The sequence below is a fragment of the Tachypleus tridentatus genome, chromosome 6, assembly GCF_004210375.1.
Source record: "Tachypleus tridentatus isolate NWPU-2018 chromosome 6, ASM421037v1, whole genome shotgun sequence".
Lineage (NCBI taxonomy): Eukaryota > Metazoa > Arthropoda > Merostomata > Xiphosura > Limulidae > Tachypleus > Tachypleus tridentatus.
This window is the reverse complement of record NC_134830.1, coordinates 148,682,057-148,706,598: the sequence shown is the minus strand read 5'-3', so window position 1 is coordinate 148,706,598 and position 24,542 is coordinate 148,682,057. Positions and strand designations below refer to the sequence as shown.

Here is a 24,542-nt window from a genome sequence, read left to right as displayed (position 1 = left end):
AGCAATCACGCCATGCTGACGTGTCGCTTTATACCGTCATCATAACTACTCCATTAAAAACACTGATAAAAACCATATTTGTATACATTTCTCAACTCCAGGCGGAATCTAAAATAATCTCGCTAATAGAAATGCCTGTAGTGTGTAAAGTAGCAGAAACAAACGTCCCAAGCAGGGTTCAAACCTGTGAACTTTCTGCTCGGAAAGTCCACGAACTGTTTGATTGGTAATACAGAAATACAGATTTGGTGATATATATACATATTTAGCTTTTTTTTTTCTGTCACAAGCTCCGCGTCCAGAAGGTCTTTCGTTCATTGTCAGTACTGGTCAATTGAGTTAAACTATAACGTAGATAAAAGTTGTCCAAAAGTCCAGCTGATGAATTCTGATTTGCAATCCAGAATGGAATATTTAAAAGTAATATGAAAAAAAAGAGCGTGCAGTTTAGTGTGAATTTCGTCACGAATATTAGGCTTACTTCTTTGATTCCATCGCAGGTTTTGGCGTTTTGACACCAAAACATTAAACATTTCTTATCTGAAAAGCGTTAACACTTCTTCTACGGCTGACATGATACGACGCAAACATTCGGCGCGCAACCTTTTAAATGGCCCGATGCAAAAATTCGCGAATCTTTTGATATGTGATAGTAGGCTGATTTACACGAGCCGCAGACGAAGGGTTAAATATCAAACCATAACACATCACACTTTTAAAAATAAAGCTTTTGTTTCCAATTGGTTACAGTAGTTTGTTCATTACCACGAACTTTAGAGAAAAGCTACAAACAGTAGAAACATGTATGAACCCTCGTCGGGTCGTTTGTTTCTACTGAGAACCAGTACTGCGTATTAGAACGACTAAAAATCTCTAGTAACGAGATTATTTTAGACACCATCTAGTGTTCAGAAATGTAAGTATATAACCAAACGAGCTTCGATGTGGAAAATACTGATTGTTATTTTGCAATTAAATACGTGTGTGAGTGTACATGTTAACTTCATACATAAAAAATCAACATTTGCTAGCCTTACAAGGATAAAAAATGCAAGGCACTCTAACCCTGATTCTATTAAAAATTTGGAATAGTCTCAAAGACAGACCCTAGATAACCAAACTATCTTGCTAGTTAGTTTTAAAATCAGAATTAAATTTATGTGTACATGCACGTAACTGCTCTGAAGTAAACATTTCACACTTCCCCTAAGTCGCATTCGAAACAAGAGGTTCGCTTTCCGCCTGAGCGTTACGACGTAGATATTTAAACTCTTTGCCGTTTAGGTTTTAACACCGCATGAGTTCGTGCTATGTTACTTTGAATTGAATAAATAGAAGTAAAAATGACTCGAACCCTGGTCTTATAAATAACAATAAACGCACAAAACACAGACATGGCTTTAGTGCCTGTAGAATCATGGCTGATAACGGGGAAACCAGATAACCAGATTCCTAGTCCCCTGGTAAGTCTGCGTAATAAAATCCAAGATTCGATTCTCCGTGGTGGATGCATTCTGATATGGCCTTATTTTCGAAAAAAATTATCTCAATCCCATCAATTACTAATCCTACGAGGGACCAATAGTAAGTGATGACACACCTTAATTCTACGAAGTACTTGTTCAACCTGTGGTCAGTGGTAAGTGGTGACAAACAATATTAATTCTCCTAATTACTAGCCCCATGTGGGGTCAATGGTAAATGGTGACAAAATCTTAATTCTCCTAATTACTAGCCCCATGAGGGGTCAGTAAGTAAAACACAGAAAGCGTATGTGTATCTGTGCGCTAAAAAAACCCAACTAAAAATCACTTACAACTGGATTACTCTGTATATATTTACGTGTTAAATTTGTAATTACGGCTGGATTACTCTGTATATTTTACATGTTAAATATATAATTACAAGATTACTCAGTATATTTTACATGTTAGATATGTAATTACAACTGGATTACTCTGTATATTTTAAATGTTAAATATGTAATTACATCTGAATTACTCTGTACATTTTACGTGTTAAATATGCAAGTACAACTCAATTAAAATACAATTGTTTATTAAAATTATCTAAATAACAATACTATATTACTGTTTATTAAAATTGTCTGAATAATAATAATACTGTTTATTAAAATTGTCTAAATAACAGTACTATAGTACTGTTTATTAACATTGACTACTAAATAATAATAATACTGTTTATTAAAATTGCCTAAATAACTATACTACAGTACTGTTTATTAAAATTCTATAAACATCGATACTGGGGTATTGTTTACTAAAATCTCCTAAATAACAATACTGTTGTTTATTGAAATTCTCTAAATAACAATACTATAGTACTGTTTATTAAAATTGTCTAAATAATAATAATACTTTTTATTAAAATTGTCTAAATAATAATACTGTTTATTAAAATTGTCTAAATAACAATACTATAGTACTGTTTATTAAAATTGTCTAAATAATAATAATACTTTTTATTAAAATTGTCTAAATAATAATACTGTTTATTAAAATTGTCTAAATAACAATACTATAGTACTGTTTATTAACATTGTCTACTAAATAATAATAATAATGTTTATTAAAATTGCCTAAATAACTATACTATAGTACTGTTTATTAAAATTCTATGAATAACAATAATATAGTACTGTTTATTAAAATTCTATGAACAACAATACTATATTACTGTTTATTAAAATTCTCTAAATAAAAATACTATAATACTGTTTATTAAAATTCTCTAAATAACAATACTATAGTACTGTTTATTAAAATTGTCTAAATAATAATACTGTTTATTAAAATTGTCTAAATAACAATACTATAGTACTGTTTATTAACATTGTCTACTAAATAATAATACTGTTTATTAAACTTGCCTAAATAACTATACTATAGTACTGTTTATTAAAATTCTATGAATTACAATAATATAGTACTGTTTATTAAATTTCTCCTGATAAGAGTACGTGGCAAATTTTGGCTCGTGCTGTTACTACACTTATATTTCTGGACCAAATCTGTAGCAACAACTCTGGATGTGAATAACATATTACCATATCTAATAACCCTACAGACAAAACCGGTTTCGAACAATAAATAATCGTGTTATCTGAAAAAACATAGCTTCGGTTTGTGTGGTGTACTTTATAAAGTAACTTTATAAAATACAAACAACTAAACCCGTTTCTCTTTTCCTTGGTAATAAAAAAATTTTAGACATTGTTGGTATGTGTGTTTCTTATAGCAAATCCACATCGGGCTATCTGCTGAGTCCACCGAGGGAAATCGAACCCCTGATTTTAGCATTGTAAACCCGTAAACTTAAGAACAGACGATGTCTGAACAAATCTAGTGTTATTTGTCGATGTTTTAACAATTCAGGTCAGTATGGTCACCATTAACATGCGTGTGACCTTGTTATGACTGACCTCAGTGGTTAGCAAAATCGTCTCCTGAATGTTTAATATCTTTGTTACAACTCAAAACACGTTTATAATCACGAGACTTTGTTTTCACATGCTTCCCCAAAATATTATTAGAAATTGTTGTCAGTCTTTCGAATCAGAGCTGTCAGCAACAGCTAAGTCGATATAATCGGTAAGAATAAGTTACATTTTAATACTGTCCATAAACTCGTAAGTTACAATAAGTCACAATATAACACTGTCCATAAACCTGTAAGTAACAATAAGTCACATTTTAACACTGTCCATAAACCTGTAAGTAACAATAAGTCACCATATAACATTGTCCATAAACCTGTAAGTAACAATAAGTCACCATATAACATTGTTCATAAACCTGTAAGTTACAATAAGTCACAATATAATTGTCCATAAACCTGTAAGTAACAATAAGTCACATTTTAACACTGTTCATAAACCTGTAAGTTACAATAAGTCACAATATAACATTGTCCATAAACTTGTAAGTAACAATAAGTCACAGTTTAAAACTGTTCATAAACCTGTAAGTTACAATAAGTCACAATATAACATTGTCCATAAACTCGTAAGTAACAATATGTCATGTTTTAACACTGTCCTTGAGTCCATAAATAACAGTAAGTCACAAAATAACACTGTCCATAAACCTCCTAGCATTGTTACATTACATTACTAGGATTGTTACATAACATTACTAGTACTGTTACATTTCATGATGTTATATGGTGATTATAACATCTTCACACCTTGTAACCTAGTGATAACAAAATTTGTCTATCCTGATTAGTAGAAACTGTATACAAAATGTAGTTATTCCTACATAATTCAGTTTGTTCGTGTTTTTTTTTTTTTTTTTCAAAAATAAATTTTCATACAAATATATAATGTGGAAAAAGAAATTATTTAAGTGGCAAAAGCTATCAACAAATTAAATCTATATATGTCAGAGGTTGTGCGAGAAACAAATAATACTAGTCTTGTGTTTTGTTTAAACCGAGTCTGTTGATAAAGTTAGCAAGAGACGAGAACGGCGTACCACAGTATGTTTCCAGTTTGTCGTTAATATATCTGTAGTTAAGCCTACGCAAAGGCACGAGCAGTCTAGTCTGAGGGCCAAACCTCTAATTTACATACCGGTTATTAAATAGTTTTACACAAATAATGATGTAGGTTTTAATATTCCACGATACCGTTTTAATAAACCACACGCAATACTACCGGTAAGATAACAGTTTATAACGTGTCCCCAACAGTTCAGCGTGAGTATTATAACGCTTTGAGAACACCTGAATCGTGGTTTCTGCCTAAACACGCGCCGCATTTTGAAGTCTCGTGTGCTCTGTAACAGTGAGGATAAAATCTCGCTACATGTCCAGAAAAGAGCAGTCACAAAGGTGGTGGTAACTATATGCCTCTCCTTTAGGTTGTCAGTTTAAAATTAGGAACAGCTTTGCACGAAATTCTGAAACAAACTTATTGTGTGACATTTGTCTCACGACCGTTCTGCTTTCTATCTTTCAATTACCTAAACTGTTGAAGTAACACCTATATTTGTAACTTACAGTAAACAGCAAGAGTGAAACGCAACGTTAAGCTCAGAATTGGAGTTCCAACTATGACGTAACGTCTCTTCTCCCTCTGGTAAAACCAGCTCTACGTTATTTTTAGATTCACGAAGGGTAAGTTTGAGTGCCTTTCTTAATGACAATAATAACAACAGTTACCCAACTGTTGAATCATATGGTCTCAATGATAACGTCAACACTCTCAGTTGAATTTTAAGTTAGAAACTCTGATAAAAGTCCGTATTGTACGAGGAACGGGAGTAACATAGCAGTTTGTCTTTCAAATATTATGAATTCATAACCCACGTGACAACTCTTCATCTTGCCTTGAGCTCAACAAAACAGCTTTTTTAGCTGTCGTCGTTACAAAACAGGTTTCGTCATCCTGGTGATTTTGAATTTAATCCGGTTGTTAGAAATCTGGTTACACAAAGAATCCTTGCATGCCGATTTGAGCATGCGTAGATTATTGTGATATCTTTTAAGCTACCGAGCATGCGTTGATTATTGCGATATTGCTAAACCTACCGAAAATTAATGCTGTATTTCCAAATCAACAGAATACTGTTGCTACATTTCCATGCCTACAGAGTATTAACTGTGATTTTTAAAGTCTCCAAAATAAGCATCGATTAATGAAGAATTTTTACGTTTACAGAGCATGCGTTGATTATCGCATATTTTTAGGCCTACTAGACAATAAAGGATCAAACCTATAGACGGAAATCTCTAAACGTTTTGTAAGAATTGGTTATTATTAATAAAGCTTTAGTTTTATAAATATTAAACAAACACCTAAAAAAAAAGGGTTTATAGTATTAGCAAAGCCACCTAGCGGCTCGGTGGTATGTCTAAAGCCACCTAGCGGCTCGGTGGTATGTCTAAGGCCACCTAGTGGCTCGGTGATATGTATAAAGAAAACGTTGAACAAACACTGACTTATGAATAAACAATGAAGTGAAAGAAACCCATTACTCGAAATTCCTCGCTAACCCTAAAACTACATTCCAAAAACTACTCGGGTTCTTGTCCACTAAAAAAAACAGCCGACTTTCCTGGACCGCTTCCGTTCTCACCGGGAACTATTGAACTCAACTATCAATAATGGTCCAATTATCGAGTTGCTTGTATCCTGATAGAATGTTTATCTCACACCGTCTCCCAACTATCTGAAATGTACTCGCAGCAATTTCATATAACAACATGGTGTGCTTGGATAAAACGGTGTAAAAGTTTAATATACATATGCTTATTGAATTTTTTAGCTTTATATACTTCACACGCAGAACGAATTCAATGTACAAGGTTACGTCACCGTCAAAAGATGGGCTACGTTACAACGGCTTTGTATAACTGGCTAGCGAGGATTGTACGATAAACTAGGTGTTTATATCAGTCACTGTCAGAGTTTTTATTGCGATGAAAAACGTAAGAACCATTTACTAGGAAAACAGGACCTATGGACTACATTATGTCTTATTCTGTTCAAAGTATCGCTTAAACAAGTGGTTAGGGCGTCCAAATTACCGACAGCAGGTAACGTGCTCTGTAATTTACTCAAACTATTTTCTGTTATGTCTGAATGTCTGGAAACAGTGCCACTTAAATACATTCTGTACAGTACTGTTATCATTAATATTATGATAAACACTGTTATCAGTAATATAACACCGAGATGCGGCCAAACAACAGATATATAAACTGTGTATCTCAACACTTTATCACTAAAATAAAGAAGATTGGCCATCTCTATATATAATACCGGTAAACTCCACCAATTTCCGGCTCTTATGATTTGACATTCACTCTTATGAAATATCCACGGCCCCGAAGTACAGAGTACAACTTTACTGTAACGGGACACGAAACATTGGCCCTCGTGCCCTAGTCCGACGCGTTAAACACTGGACTAAATATGTTAAACAAAGGACCTTCTTAGTACCTACAAGTTTGTTCATTTGCTGTTTTTGTTCTTCTGGCACTTTAAAAGTCTTTTAAACTATATTAAACTTTAAAATATATTTATTTGACGAAATGTTAAAATGTCTTTCTTCCTTGTGCAGGAAAAGAACTGTAGCTTCAGGGGTTCCTGATTTGCGTCCCGTTGCTGCAAAAAACAAACAAGCTTGGAACTTTGGGATCTTGGATGCGTTATAAGAGTGACAGTTAAATCCCACTACTCGGTAAGAGTTGACAGAAGGTGCCGTTAACTATATATCAGTTTTCCCTCTAATCTATCCATTCAGAACAACAGACGGTTATGTGCAAGTAAGTTAGAGTGAAAATACCAGACGTTAATTTTCTTGTAAAGAAGTATCCGTTCCGTTACATTCAACGTTGTCACAACGTATAATGACACGAAAAAAAAAGTTCCAATTCTGTTTTAATGTTTCGAACAAACCCACATTAGACTATCCACTGTTTCCACCGCAGAGAATCGAACGCCGAATTTTTAAAAAGCTACTGTCAAAGTGAAAGTTTAATACAAGAAAAACATGCCTCACAATGGACAATTTGTGATGTTCACAATATGGGTATCGAAACCCGGTTTTTATCGTTATAATAATGCTTAATACTTGGGGCCATACTTCTTGAGTTTGTATATTTTATTATTTTTTGAATTTCGCGCAGAGCTACACGATGGCTATCTGCGCTAGCTGTCTCTCAGTGTGAGATTAGAGAGAAGGCAGCTAGTCATCACCACCCACCGCCAACTTTTGGGCTACTATTTCATCCACGCGTAGTGGGATTGACCGTAACATTATAACACACCCACGCTCATAGGGTGAGCATGTTTGGCGTGACGGGCTTTAACCACCTGGGCATGCTGGGTACACTTCTTGAGTGATAAACACGAACTTCAAAATCAGTATTATTCGAACTGTTTAGAATACGTATTATGCAGTAAAATGTTAGGCTTACAGCCCCATGAAAATGTGATATAATGTCCGAAATAATTGCATACATATCCCCTTACATAGAACTAATAATCTAGATATTTTAAAGGCTTAATAGGTAAGATATGTAGCTGATTATTTCATGACTCTCCGAACCACGCAAGCGTGACGCTAGTCAAGAATATATCTACATATATAATAGCCAAATGTCTGTCACGTTCCGTAACCCCTGAAGGGTTAACCCTAAAACTGCATGCCCACATCAACATCAATCCGTCAGACTTTGTACGTGCGAAACGGTCAATCTGAGAAAAACTTATTAAGAGAAAAAATGTTTATTTTTTGTGATTGAATTCCACAAAAAAGGAAACCTCCTCTGTTGACTGATTGAAAGAAATATTTTGAAAATGGAAACACGAGCCAAAAATAAACAAATAAAAAAGGAACAAATCTGATATGTTTTTGTTGTTGTTCGATATATATTTTTTTTCGTTTCGGTATTATATACCTGTATCATTTTATAGAACCTAACTTAATAACTCAATTTGAGATGAATATCTCCCCTGTGACAGTTCTTATAAAAATTACAACTATCGGTAGCAGTCTTTTCTTGCACTCAGTAAAACGCTGAGGAACGGAGGCACCTTAAACCAGGTGTATTCATTATACACTGTTTGACCTGAAACTAGGTGTCTCCATTATGCATTTGATTTAAAATAAAACTGTAGGGTAAAGTCGCAAGGAATCCAACCAATTTTAGAATTCTGTAACCTTATCCTTGTCCCACCATGGAGCCGCCCCTAATCTAGCAGTGTAAGACTAGAGGAAAGGCAGCTAGTCATCAACACCCACCGGTAACTCTTGGTGTACTCTTTTACCAAGTAATAGTGGGATTTAGCGTTACATGTAACGCCCCTACAACTGAAAGGGCGAGCATATTTTGTGTGAGGGAGATTTGAACCCGCGACCATCAGATTAATAAGAGTCACGTGCCTTAACCACTGGCCATGCCGGACCTAGGCGAAATGTTGAAGCTAATAAATAATGAATAAAATAAGGCCTAAACCTGCAATATATTAAAATAACTGTTTTAAAGTAGGCTTAATGTTCATCGAATTTTCAAGCATACGCACCAGGTAATGAATGATAAAGATAAAACGGAGAAAGGTACATTTAATTTTTTGGGGGGGATTGGGGTGGAATTGCGCCCTTTATTAATCTCATCAATTCATCATTTTTAAGGCCCACTCCGTGTGTTATTGACATCAGAATGTTTTTAATTATTACTTAGAAGAGGTCTAGAGTTTATAAATATGTCAACCAGCGCTCTAAGCCTGTTTCCTGGGTTTAAAACCGTCTCCTCCAAGTTCAAAGTCCTGCAGATACTTTAATAGAAACAGCACGAGGACACCAGCCTCCTGTAAGTCTTGTATATTCTTCCTACAGGAAGATATGACTCTTGTCATAATTACCGGTACTTCATCAACACTTCGCGAAACATCAAACAATGTCTATACATTCAACAATACGCCTCTTCAGGGCGTTTACTGTTACCCCTCAGTTACAGACACGAGAAAAGTACACGTCCAAAAATACGATCCAATCTCGTCTGGCACGATACTTTGGTGTTTGTTGAAGGCATTTTTATAAACCATTTTATAATCATCGGTAAAGTGCTTCGTTTGATTTAAACGTAAGTTCAATAAGTGAACTATTAACTTTAAAGATAAACAAACTTACTTCCTCAAAATACCACATTACTTCCTGGAAATACTACGTCACTAACTACTAACAGCATAGAAGAATACCACATTACTTCCTGGAAATATTACGTCACTAACTACTAACTTAACATAGAAGAATACCGCATTACTTCCTGGAAATATTACGTCACATAACTACTAACTTAACATAGAAGAATACCACATTACTTCCTGGAAATATTACGTCACTAACTACTAACTTAACATAGAAGAATACCGCATTACTTCCTGGAAATATTACGTCACTAACTACTAACTTAACATAGAAGAATACCACATTACTTCCTGGAAATATTACGTCACTAACTACTAACTTAACAAACAAGAATACCGCATTACTTCCTGGAAATATTACGTCACTAACTACTAACTTAACATAGAAGAATACCGCATTACTTCCTGGAAATATTACGTCACTAACTACTAACTTAACATAGAAGAATATCACATTACTTCCTGGAAATATTACGTCACATAACTACTAACTTAACATAGAAGAATACCACATTACTTCTTGGAAATACCACGTCACTAACTACTAACTTCACATAAAAGAATACCATATTACTTCCTGGAAATACTGCCTCACAGTCCACTAAGTACACTTCGAACAAAAGGTCGCAATACCATTAGCATATAATTTGACATTTAAAAGTTTTAATGACATTGTGATGTACCAAACCTTTTCCTTATTTTGTTAACATTTTCTCCAGTTACTTTCGCCACCTGGCAACAGTTAATGTTGTGATGGACATTAAAAATTAGACCTTTTAATTACTGACCACCCACTTAGAAGACCATTTAAACTAAACAGCAGGGACTATGCAAAAAGTCTTATCTACCCGTAAGATGCACGAGATTAAAACCTTTTTTATGGAACCCGTCTGACTCACACCGTCAGGGGTCCACTTGTGATTCATATAAAATATATACTGTTTTATCCCCAAAGATCTGTCTACCTAGACTGGGATAGGTCTTCTTGTAAGGTACAAAAGTAGCTCTTGGGACCCAGGGGTCGTAACTCGTCAAAGACCCGTATTCTCAAGACGGCTGGTACGGGTATTAGCACTTTAATTAAAATAAAGTACAGACCTTCTTAGGTCATCTTCAGGTTAACAAATTCATCACGAATTACTTCGTCAAAGTCCCACCCACCTGTGAACAGTAGCGGTGTGATACCCATTCTTAGAGTAAAGAACCAGAGACCCATTAGGAGGGTTGACAGTGGAGGGAAGGGACAAGTCTTCTTACCGTTGCGTCTTCTGTACAGCAAGATTTACAACAATGAAAGCATAGCCACCTAATCAATATTAACAATGTAATAACTCATTTATTTAGTTGAGTAACTTTCCCACTGTCTGAATTAAAGTCACTAGTATGCGCTGTAAAACAGAACCCCACGAACCGGCCCAAGTGACCACGTAGGACATTTTGTTAGAGAGCTGAAGACAAACACATGTATGGACCCGTAGACAGAAGTCAGGTTCAACTGAATCTGTTTTTTTCTTTTTTCAGAACCGTACTTCCAGCCGTACCAGATACGGTAGACAGATGAACCCACCACGAAACAACGTTTCTGTAGAAAACTATCTAGGCTCGAACTAATAAAGCTGACTTTACGCCAGGAAAATAAGAGGCCTTACACTGAGCCTCCACCTCCAGTGGGACAGCAGTAAGTCTACGAACTTACAACACTAAAACCTGGGGTTCGATTCCCGCAGTGGCCTAGCTCTAAAACTTACACCCAAAACTACAACTAGGCTTGAGGGTGAACGTTGATAAAATGACGTCACTTGTTCTTCTAAAGTACTGTACTATTTGGGTATGTACACACAGCAAATTTTGTTCGTTTTACCAAGAATTAGTCGTCTGAAATATTCTTAAACGCCAAAGAAATTTTTTTTCACTGTTTAGGTTGGTATGAGAGTGGCCTAAGTGTTAGTATGGTCCACGGTTCGTGACCTGCACATGGGACTATTGAATGTTCTGAAACAGCGACTGCGAAATTCCACTATTCGGTCAAACAGTAGCAGCCCAAGAGATGGCGGCGTGTGCCATGAGTCTAGTTAGCACTATTTAATCTCACTACGATAATTTTCTTGTTTCTAAGAAGTTTTTCAGGGACACATCTTGTCTCAGGTTACTAATACATCTAACAGTTTTAGTGTGTGTGAAGTTTAAAAGCTTGAAAATAATATAACGTAGAGGTATCTAACTTTTTGTTTGTTTTTTCGACAGGCCAGGAATATTTTTGTAACATACCAAGCACACTCAGCAGTTTGGCATACAAACCGGCATTGTCTTACTGTCGTCACATGAGCATCTCTTTTAACAGTTGCTTTTAAGTTGATTAGTGTGTTAATTTAGAACATTTCCTTCGTGACAGTAAAAAACGTATGGGCACTGCTAAGCCTTAATTTTAGGCATCTTAACACTTAATACTGCTACTTATGTTTTTCTTCGTAACAGTCAAATACATTTAAGTACTGCTAAGCCTTAATTTTAGTGGCACATGTTAAGACTTGTACATATCCTAAGCCTTACTATTAGCGACTTAACACAAATGATACTACTTACGTTTTTCTTCGTAACAGTGAGAGATACAGTATTTACTTAATATAAGTCTAACATTCAGTGGTGCCGATAAGTGTTACAGCTGACATATCTCTTAGGCCTTAGCCTTAGTGTCTTTAACATTTAATGATACCTACTATAATAAGAAACAAAACATACCTTCTTCAGATGTTTATTGACCCATTTGGTGAACGTTTTCTTCTGTATAGCGTCACGTTCATCTGAAATTTTAGAAAGACAATGCCGTAAACAACGAGACATTTCAACCCAGCAACGTTAACCCTAAAACTTTTGTAAGCCTATAGTATTTATTGAAAACCGAAACTTTCGGTACGATTTCATTGGCCTTAATAGTACAAAGACAGATTTTAATTATAATCCAGCAGGTGTTAGGGTCTGCTGTAGTTTCAACGGACCATGACTAACGAACCGATACCAGAAACCCTCACCCTATCCTGTCGTGCCAGCTTGAGGAGATATATGTAGAGCTCACCTCGTGATAACGTGAGTTAACAGACTTAGCGATACACTTACACCACCATCATCACATAAGCCTATATTTGTATTTTAATAAAATCGTCAAATTATTACACGATGAATGTGTAGTAATGAAATATTTTTATACATGCAAAGAAAACAGTTTAGCTTTACTCAAAATGTAAAGATAGAACTTTCTGGTTTCAGCTAGAGAACACACAGGTATGTTCAAATGTTTCTTTAATTACACTGTGCATCATAAGGCTTTGTCACACTTAACCATTTCACAGGCTCGGCATTGCCAGGCGATTAGGGTCATCAACTCGTAATCTGAGACTCATGGGTTCGAATCTCCGTTACACTAAACATGCTCAACCCTTCAGCCGAGGGGCGTTATAAAGTTCTGTCAATCCCACTATTCGTTGTTAAAAGATTAGCCAAATAATTGGCGGTGGTTGGTGATAACTAGATGCCTTCCCTTCAGTCTTACACTGGCGAATTAGGGACGGCTAGCGCAAATAGCCCTCGTGTAGCTAGCTTTACGTGAAGTTAAAAACACAAACTATAAAGACGAACCTTGCTTCTTGAATGTCTAGATTATGTACAGATAGTATGCAAAAATATCGACAAGTAAAAGCTGAGAAATTTAAGTAAACAGAAGTACATCTACGAGAAAACTTATTTACATTTACGCAGTTATTTTAAAATATACTGAGATTATACTAATAATACAGTCAATAAAATGTTTCTTGAAAAATCATGCAGCCGACAACAATTACGTAGTGTTTTCTGAATGCTTTAACAACATGACAAAACCTAACCATGTGAAAACAAATAACATATCATTATTTCCACTAGATAAAAACGTCTAGTTAGCGTAACAGTGGTTAGCATGGTAAACTTGTATTGTATTGATTAAAAAGTTAAAAATAATAATGTCGCAGACAATGAAAGACATACATAACATAAAATATGTTATTTTAGGATTTTCGACCTCAACAAAAATTACTGAAAAGAACTGCGCGTGGGTGCAGATCATAAAACATCAACGTTTTTTGTCAGACGCTAAGACAATAAAAGCCAGTACCGACTGCTCTAAATTATGTACGTAAACTTCAAGGACACCAGTGCGGTTACCCAAGGCCTTGTTGTCCAAGAGAAATAGTTCCACACCAAAAACGTAAGATAAGTAGTTTAGATATTCACGGGAGTCAGAGGTCAGGCTGAAGCAGAACACTGCACGAAGTGTGTCCGTCTGTGAAACTAAAAACTAGTTAACCCTGACAGTGGCGTTCGCTGTACACTGTAGTTGTAGTGCATTCTGTTTAAAAAGTACGTGTATATCAACCCCTTTGTATACAGTTTACTACACAGAAAACAGTCTACCAATAATACAAACACAAGTACTTTTCTTTGTTGAAGACATACGTGTATAACAACACCTGTGTATACAGTTTACTACACAGAAAACAGTCTACCAATAATACAAACACAAGTACTTTTCTTTGTTGAAGACATACATGTATAACAACACCTGTGTGTACAGTTTACTACACAGAAAACAGTCTACCAATAATACAAACACAAGTACTTTTCTTTGTTGAAGACATACGTGTATAACAACACCTGTGTATACAGTTTACTACACAGAAAACAGTCTACCAATAATACAAACACAAATACTTTTCTTTGTTGAAGACATACATGTATAACAACACCTGTGTGTACAGTTTACTACACAGAAAACAGTCTACCAATAATACAAACACAAGTACTTTTCTCTGTTGAAGACATACGTGTATAACAACACCTGTGTATACAGTTTACTACACAGAAAACAGTCTACCAATAATACAAACACAAGTACTTTTCTTTGTTGAAGACATACGTGTATAACAACACCTGTGTGTACAGTTTACTACACAGAAAACAGTCTACCAATAATACAAACACAAGTACTTTTCTCTGTTGAAGACATACGTGTATAACAACACCTGTGTATACAGTTTACTACACAGAAAACAGTCTACCAATAATACAAACACAAGTACTTTTCTCTGTTGAAGACATACGTGTATAACAACACCTGTGTATACAGTTTACTACACAGAAAACAGTCTACCAATAATACAAACACAAGTACTTTTCTTTGTTGAAGACATACGTGTATAATAACACCTGTGTATACAGTTTACTACACAGAAAACAGTCTACCAATAATACAACACAAGTACTTTTCTTTGTTGAAGACATACGTGTATAACAACACCTGTGTATACAGTTTACTACACAGAAAACAGTCTACCAATAATACAAACACAAGTACTTTTCTTTGTTGAAGACATACGTGTATAACAACACCTGTGTGTACAGTTTACTACACAAAAAACAGTCTACCAATAATACAAACACAAGTACTTTTCTTTGTTGAAGACATACGTGTATAACAACACCTGTGTGTACAGTTTACTACACAGAAAACAGTCTACCAATAATACAAACACAAGTACTTTTCTCTGTTGAAGACATACGTGTATAACAACACCTGTGTATACAGTTTACTACACAGAAAACAGTCTACCAATAATACAAACACAAGTACTTTTCTCTGTTGAAGACATACGTGTATAACAACACCTGTGTATACAGTTTACTACACAGAAAACAGTCTACCAATAATACAAACACAAGTACTTTTCTTTGTTGAAGACATACGTGTATAATAACACCTGTGTATACAGTTTACTACACAGAAAACAGTCTACCAATAATACAACACAAATTACTTTTCTTTGTTGAAGACATACGTGTATAACAACACCTGTGTATACAGTTTACTACACAGAAAACAGTCTACCAATAATACAAACACAAGTACTTTTCTTTGTTGAAGACATACGTGTATAACAACACCTGTGTGTACAGTTTACTACACAAAAAACAGTCTACCAATAATACAAACACAAGTACTTTTCTTTGTTGAAAACATCCGTGTATAACAACACCTGTGTATACAGTTTACTACACAGAAAACAGTCTACCAATAATACAAACACAAGTACTTTTCTTTGTTGAAGACATACGTGTATAACAACACCTGTGTATACAGTTTACTACACAGAAAACAGTCTACCAATAATACAAACACAAGTACTTTTCTTTGTTCAAGATATATATTCTCAGTTTCTAGTTGTCCGTTGAACAACATGAGATTAAAAACTGATAGTTTTATTTGATTTAATAAAAATCACCGAAGAACAGAAACACATATGTATGTTATCTTACTGATATTTGGTATTAAAACACTAAATGCACAAATAAATATTTTAATGATTTTTGGAAAAATACGTTTTTGTTAATAATTCGGCCCTCTTGTGACCAGTTACTATGAGCTATTGCTTAAGAGCAAGTAATATATATATTTTTTTATTATCTTGCCTGACAAACGCGCTCATATAACTCTGTTTATTCGGCCGAAACAGACAGTGCTAAATAATTACTTAAATTCTCAGATAAATGACTCGTTTAAATACAACTCACGAGCGGTGGGATCCTAGTGTTGAATAATTTTATATTTCTATCATTTAAATTACTCTATTTCTGTGGAAGATGCAGAGGAAATGGTGGGACTAATTAGTGGAGTAAAATTCAATAACGACATTATTTTTGTGTACATTCTTTCTGAGCGACTCATACGTTATTACGCCCCCTATAGTCAACAAAACCGAGCAGTCACTATAGCAATGAGAACTATAAATAATTTAGAGCAACGTTAAAAAACAACAACTCCGATGTATTCTATTAGTACTTTTAGGGTTAAAGTTATCATTTACCCGTCGTATTGTTGCTATTATCCTGTTCTGGTCTTGGATTCAACGTGACATCGACACCATGAAACAAAAAAATTATTTTACTATGGAAGCTTTGATGAGTGTGTGTGTGTTGGAATTTCGCACAAAGCAACCCGAGGGCTATCTGTGCTAGCCGTCCCTAATTTAGCAGTGTAAGACTAGAGGGAAGGCAGCTAGTCATCACCACCCACCGCCAACTCTTGGGCTACTCTTTTACCAACGAAAAGTGGGATTGACCGTCACATTATAACGCCCCCACGGCTGGGAGGGCGAGCATGTTTTGGCGCGACTCGGGCACGAACCCGCAACCCTCAGATTACGAAGCGCACGCCTTAACGCGCTAGGCCATGCCAGGCCAGCTTTGATGAAGCCATGATGTTATTTTTTCTAACCTTATAAACATTATCGAATACGTATATCTGTGTACTGTTAGCACAGAAAACTATTATAATAATATCACAATAATTCTCATAGAATTTACTGTACAACAGAATTCACTGTACAATATCAGTTCATATTTAATAGGCCCCGGCATGGCCAGGTGGTTTAGAGTGCTTGACTCGCAATCTGAAGATCGAGGGTTCAAATCACCATCACGCCAAACAGTTTCGCCCTTTCATATGTGGGGGCATTATAACGTACAATCAATCCCATTATTCGTTGGTAAAAGAGTAGCCCAAGAGTTGGTGGTGGGTGTTGATGACTAGCTGCCTTCCCTCTAATCTTACACTGCTAAATTAGGGACGGCTAGCGCAGATAGCCCTCGTGTAGTTTTGCGTGAAATCCACAAAACAAACAAAACATTTAATAACATTTTGATAAAATTTGAAAAAAAAACCTTTATACTCCAGATAAATGTAAATAAATATATTTTTATTTCAACCATCGTTTCGCCTTTCTAATATCAGTTATGTATATTAACCCAGAAGAAGCAGTAAAGGCGAAACATTGGTTTAAATATATATATAAATATATTCTTTTACATTTATATGGAATCTAAAGGTCATTTTTTCTTAACTTTTATCACATTTAATAACATGTTATACTCAGATTTCTGCTAAGGGTTTTCGGTGCCGATGTTGTTTCCCACTCACTACGTATATATTGGGATAAATATGGCGCTAACATTGTTTTTCTTATATTATCAATATAATACAGCGACAAAAATGCTATCATCTGCATTAACCGTTCCTAGCTTTGAACTAGTATACTACAACGAAACCAACTGAACAACTGCACCCAACAACAGCTCTTACACTATTCTAATTGGTGATAGTAATTGACAGTCACTCCTATAATGCAGCTACTGCCCCGAGTGTCGTTTTGTAGCAACGAGACCCAGGAAACGATTCTTGGATACATAATTTGGTATCTAGTTACTAAGCCACCTCCGGCGCGTGTAGGGAAAAAGTGTACACGTGAGTTTATCAGAGGGTCTATGTTCTAAATGACCCTCTAAATATCTAAAAAAATCTCTGACGAAACCAATACATTAAAATCTTTATCCGGCACTTTGATATCGTGTCTTAACACTTTAAATTTCTTAACCCAACCGGACAACCTATAACTATGAGTGAACTACTTCTTACGTTAAATAGGTCAATAAGACGACACCTGTCAGAAGAACCAAACAGACAAACACATCAAAGGGTTACAACACAAACCTTTTATCCTAAACAGACTTGTTTCATATTGTTGAAGGCTAGCATGTTCGTCGTTCGTCTCGGTTTCCATCGTTTCGCACTTTCGTTTCTATAATACGGTGGGTAGCTCACTAGCTGGCGTCTCAATCGGTCGCGCCACTTTTCGATCTGAACCCAGGTAGTTTTGCGACGGTTGGTTATGAATATATGTATTTATTTAGCCTAAGTGTTGTGAAAGTAGGCTAAAGCCACAGACGGCTAAGTAGCACGTGATTAGAATAACGTTGCATCAAAACAATGTTCAGCAATGCTTTCTTTCTTCGAATCAAAAGAAAATGCGCGTCTCGTGTGTTTTGGCGGGAATAACCGAGTTAAAACTTTACGCGGTCATCACAAGCAACATTTTCAAAGTTCTAGCATCAATTGGTTTAAAATTCTTCAAACTCGCTCGCGTGTCTGTTTCTTTCGGAGACCATACCGACCCACTTCGTATAATTCATGATATACCTAGTCGCGGATAATACGAGCGTCTTGAGACGTAAACACGAGCGCCATCTAACGATCACAATATACTCTTGTTGCATCATGAGGCTCTTGATGGAGCCTCGAAACCGAATGTACACGAACGTAATCTAAGGCACCTTCCAGTCGCGGCTTTGCTGACGCACAGTTGATACACTGACATATTTAACTGTACGTTATTCATACTTCCTCTGTTAGGCAACTTAAAGCCAAACCTTAAAGCCTAATGGCTGGAAAACAGCTACAGCTAAATATATAACTAGATTATTTAGCAAGCATAGAGTAAAAATGACAAAAGGCGTGTACATACATGGAAAAAACACGTAAAGCTATTAAAGGAAAACATGATTGTTTTCCCTTTTTATATATGCAGAACACGAGCTCAAGTAATACGAATAATGTTATTAAAATGTTCAGTCTTATCTACATATTGACTGTATCTTCATTTGTCAATGATTTTGAATAACGCATCAAAATTTTGTAATAAAAGTAAATACAACACTCCTGTTACCGTTATAACAGTAGAGACAACACTCCTGTTACCGTTATAACAGTAGACAACGCTCCTGTTACTGTCACTAAAGTAGAGACAACACTCCTGTTACCGTTATAACAGTAGACAACACTCCTGTTACTGTCACTAAAGTAGAGACAACACTCCTGTTACCGTTATAACAGTAGAGACAACACTCCTGTTACCGTTATAACAGTAGACAACACACCTGTTACCGTTATAACAGTAGACAACATTCCTGTTACCGTTATAACAGTAGACAACACTCCTGTTACCGTTATAACAGTAGACAACACTCCTGTTACCGTCACTAAAGTAGAGACAACACTCCTGTTACCGTTATAACAGTAGAGACAACACTCCTGTTACCGTTATAACAGTAGACAACACTCCTGTTACCTTTATAACAGTAGACAACACTCCTGTTACCGTCACTAAAGTAGAGACAACACTCCTGCTACCGTTATAACAGTAGACAACACTCCTGTTACCTTTAGAAGAATATAGACAACACTTCTGTAACCGTTAGAAGAACAGAGACAACACTTCTGTTACCGTTAGAAGAATAGAGACAACACTTCTGTTACCGTTAGAAGAATAGAGACAACACTTCTGTTACCGTCAGAAAAATACAGACAACACCAACCTGATGTAATACTCACTGTCACACCAGCGTGATGTAATATTTACTGATACACCAACCTGATGTAATATTTACTGAAACACCAACCTGATGTAATGTTTACTGACACATTAAACTGATGAATTATTTACTGATACACCAACCTGATGTAATATTTACTGACACACCAGCCTGATGTATTATTTACTGACACATTAATCTGGTGAATTATTTATTGATACACTAACCTGATGTAATATTTACTGACACACCAGCCTGATGTAATATTTACTGACACACCAGCCTGATGTAATATTTATTGACACACCAGCCTGATGTATTATTTACTGACACATTAAACTGGTGAATTATTTACTGATACACCAACCTGATGTAATATTTACTTACACATTAAACTGGTGAATTATTTACTGATACGATACATCAACCTGATGTAATATTTACTGACACATTAAAGTGGTAAATTATTTACTGATACGATACATCAACCTGATGTAATATTTACTGACACATTAAACTGGTGTATTAGTTACTGATACACCAATCTGATGTAATATTTACTGACACACCAGCCTGATGTAATATTTACTGACACATTAAACTGGTGTATTATTTGCTGATACACCAACCTGATGTATCGTTTACCAGAATGGCTGACAATATTTTCTTTTGCTCAATATTGTTAGAAGAAGACATGTTCAACTGATATGTGACGTCGAAATAATGAAGTAAATAAAAATACGTCACTTTCAGCGATAGAAGTTGTTCATAAAAATTGAATAGTTTTAAATTGTTAGTGATAAAACAATTAGGAGACGCAGTATGTGTAAAAAAATAATTAGAAAAGATGGTAAGTGTGTATAACTTCTAACAAAAAATATACTTTAGAAAGTATTTTGTACACACCAGTTGTAACATACGGCCGTCGCGGCATCTTGTGTACTGCTGTGAAACTTCCTACGACTGACTTAATTATAAGAGCTCATGGGTGTAATAACATATGAACCGCCCTATATCTGTTACTTGCAGTGCCGACGAGGCCATTCGTACATTACCAAGACGCATCAAACCATCCAGGATACGGAAAAACATGGTAGTAATCGAGACACTATATTCATCATTAATTGTTTCAACAGTATCGGTTTCGCTGTATACGCCCGATCGTTTCAAATACCTTGGTTCTCTTCTGAATGTTAAATATATATTTATTTTGTTGTATTTTTTGTTATTTTGCTAAAATTTCGTCCTATATCTTACATGAGTGGTATATGTAGTTGGCTATTAATTTGAAAGATTCACAGAAACCTAGAAACGATTATTATAAATGTGTGTACGTGTTTCGAACACACAGTCTTGGCATTCCGGAAGAGAAATACTTTTAGAAATGTTTCGCGGTATGTTATGTATGAAAATTGAACTGAAATACCAACGAGGTTCCCATCCACTGATGCTATATTTAGCTCTAATAAAACTGAAGTGCTGTCATCTGTTGAGGACGAATATAACTAGCTTGTATACAAAAATATATTGAACATTAAAAATATTTGTAAAATGGTTTATGCAATTTCGTTCCATCACTGACAAATGACAATAATCCACAAATAAAGTTCTAGTTATAGTTTCATGTCATTTTATATCTATTCTGATTCTATCAAAACTGGACTTTTTATGAAGATTCACACGATGGAGTAAGCAATGGTTTATAATAAAACATATGTATTGAAACACTTTTATGTGCCTATAGCAACCGGAAGAAATCCCAATAGACAGAACAACTAAAAAAGATTGATAATTGTTCTTCTGGCTGTCGTTTGGCAGTTTATAGAATGTGACGTCATCATATGGTAAGAAATAATGTTAATCTGTCAGATGTCTCTTTATTTCAAGGATATAACACCACAAACTGTCAGTACCTAAGATATAACACCACAAACTCTCAGTACCTAGGATATAACGCCACAGTCTGTCAGAACCTAGGATATAACGCCACAGTCTGTCAGAACCTAAGATATAACGCCACAAACTGTCAGTACCTAGGATATAACGCAACAGTCTGTCAGTTCCTAGGACATTACGCAACAGTCTGTCAGTTCCTAGGACATAACGCAACAGTCTGTCAGTTCCTAGGACATAACGCCACAGTCTGACTGTTCCTAGGATACAAAGCCACAACTTGAAATGACGGTTGTGTAATATAAAACCACACGTTCTACACCTACAGGTCCTGGATAATGGTTGTGTAATATAAAACCACACGTTCTACACCTACAGGTCCTGGATAATGGTTGTGTAATATAAAACCACACGTTCTACACCTACAAGTCCTGGATAATGGTTGTGTAATATAAAATCACACGTTCTACATCTACAAGTCCTGGATAATGGTTGTGTAATATAAGATCACACGTTCTACACCTACAGGTCCTGGATAATGGTTGTGTAATATAAAACCACACGTTCTACACCTACAAGTCCTGGATAATGGTTGTGTAATATAAAACCACACGTTCTACACCTACAAGTCCTGGATAATGGTTGTGTAATATAAAACCACACGTTCTACACCTACAGGTCCTGGATAATGCTTCACTATTCCAGCATTCTTCACATGTATTTAATAGAGAACTTTTGTTAAGGTAACACAGAGCTTATATTCCCACTGTTGAGATATGACACGTGATTTCAATTAGGGAAGACAACTGTAGCATATGTCATGGTATAAATGACGACTGTAGTGTTTTCTACTAGCAACTCAGGTCATAACCCAAGTGCTTAACAATTCTTGTTGACAAAGTGGGAGTTCCCCAGTCGTGTGAATAGAGAGGAGACGCTTGACCACATATTGTCGTGTTTTTGTCTATTATTGTTACACATTTTTACAGTTGCAGACTGATACTGATTTCCAGACTTATTTTTCATACTGAGTTTTTTCAGCAAGTTTTCTCAGTCAGATCTTGGTGAGACAGCTTTGGGATAACTTCAACAGTTGAGATACATACTGTTGATAGAACACAAACGAAAACCTTTTTCCTTCTCTCTCCAGTTGGGAACTTCAGGATTTGTCCCACTGTCACCTTGAATCTTGTTTATAGTCCAGTTATTGCAACTCAGATCCAGGGGGAGAAATTTCTGTCGCTGTTTCGTCGTAAAATATTTGTTGTCATCCGCTGCTCCGAGCAAAATCAAGACAATCTAAAAATATCACTCATATAAACCTACAGCAATTTTTTTCTCTTGTGTAGATCATGGTATAAACCGGAAATATAACCAGTATTTTTTATGTATTCTATACGGATATGTTAAACATTAAGATTCCTACGTTCACAACTAGGCTCGGACGGCCACGTGGGTTAAGGCGTGCGACCGTAATCTGAGGGTTCGCATCCCCGTCGCACTCGACTAGTAATTCGACGGTCGCGGGTTCGAATCTCGTCATACCAAACATGCTCGCCCTCCCAGCCGTGGGGGCGTTATAATAGGACGGTCAATCCCACTCTTCGTTGGTAAAAGAGTAGCCCAAGAGTTGGTGGTGGGTGGTGATGACTAGCTGCCTTCCCTCTAGTCTTACACTGATAAATTAGGAACGGCTAGCGCAGATAGCCTTCGAGTAGCTTTGCGCGGCATTCAAAAACAAACAAACAAACATCAACAACTTTCACTTACACCTTACGTATTTCAAGAATTTACACCCGCAACGATGCTGCGCAACCAAATATTACACCAGGGGTTTCTCACACATTCAAATAATGTAATAAAAACGTTTAACCCACAGGTTAAACCTTGAACTTTCTGGTGTAAGAAAATGTTATTCCTGGACTTTCGCTGTGTATCCGGTCCTTGCACCCCAAATATCTTCATACATTCATAACTTCCCTGTACATCCACGTGCCACGTGTAGAACTTGTTTCAATACAAACACGTTGGCTTAACACCCAGAAACGCCGGTAGGTACTACGTTAGACACAGAACGTTGACTTATGTTCAGATGTTATACCTTAACTTCCGACAGACGATACAACAACGAAAACTTAAATAGCACTTAACATTCAATAAATGGTGTACCAAACATGTGAGGGCCAAAAACTTATTTCAGAAATCCAGTCTTACAAACACACATGTCTACCTGTGCCGTAAGAGAACAGTAGTGTCTTTTGTGGAATGTTGTAAGTAGACTTAGCAAAGGTAGGCCTGAAACATTAACCTGTTTACTGCCAAGTATTTCGGCTGCTACGACAGCTCCTATGCCGGGTTTTTCATTTTGTAACTTTTTTCGTGACGCCATTTTGGATGGAAAGTGAAACACTTTGTAAGTAGGTCAAATGCATGTATGGTGCTGACATCTAGCGTTGAAGTTAGGTACTATTGAAAAAGAATTATCTCGTCCGTGGCAGTGTTACCGATCAGCTTGGACGAGTTTTCTTGTCTACGGCACTGAACAGGTTAAACTCCCGGGGAAAACTTAAAAAATACGTTTACACTGTAACTCAGCGGTAACCCTATAATTAAAGGTTTGATCCCTATTACAAGCACTACGCTCGTCACCTATCAAGCTGTGCAACATTTAGCTCTCAATAAAGAAACAAACCAACATTTACAAAAAATAAAATTAAACATTTCCAGAAAATAATTTTTT

At 35.9% G+C, this 24,542-nt stretch overlaps 1 protein-coding gene and 1 long non-coding RNA gene across 2 annotated transcripts in view; one reads left to right on the top strand and one right to left on the bottom strand.

Moving 5' to 3' along the window:
* LOC143251768 (plectin-like) overlaps positions 1-24,542 on the bottom strand; it is a 108,999-nt gene that overhangs the window by 58,743 nt on the left and 25,714 nt on the right. The window contains exon 2 of the mRNA XM_076503011.1: positions 12,419-12,480. Coding sequence (XP_076359126.1) covers positions 12,419-12,480 — 62 coding nt within the window. The remainder of the gene's footprint in view (positions 1-12,418; positions 12,481-24,542) is intronic.
* On the top strand, positions 4,409-11,412 carry LOC143253990 (uncharacterized). The gene is made up of 3 exons (XR_013029926.1): positions 4,409-5,139; positions 7,089-7,208; positions 11,201-11,412. It is a non-coding gene; the product is annotated as an uncharacterized LOC143253990 (long non-coding RNA).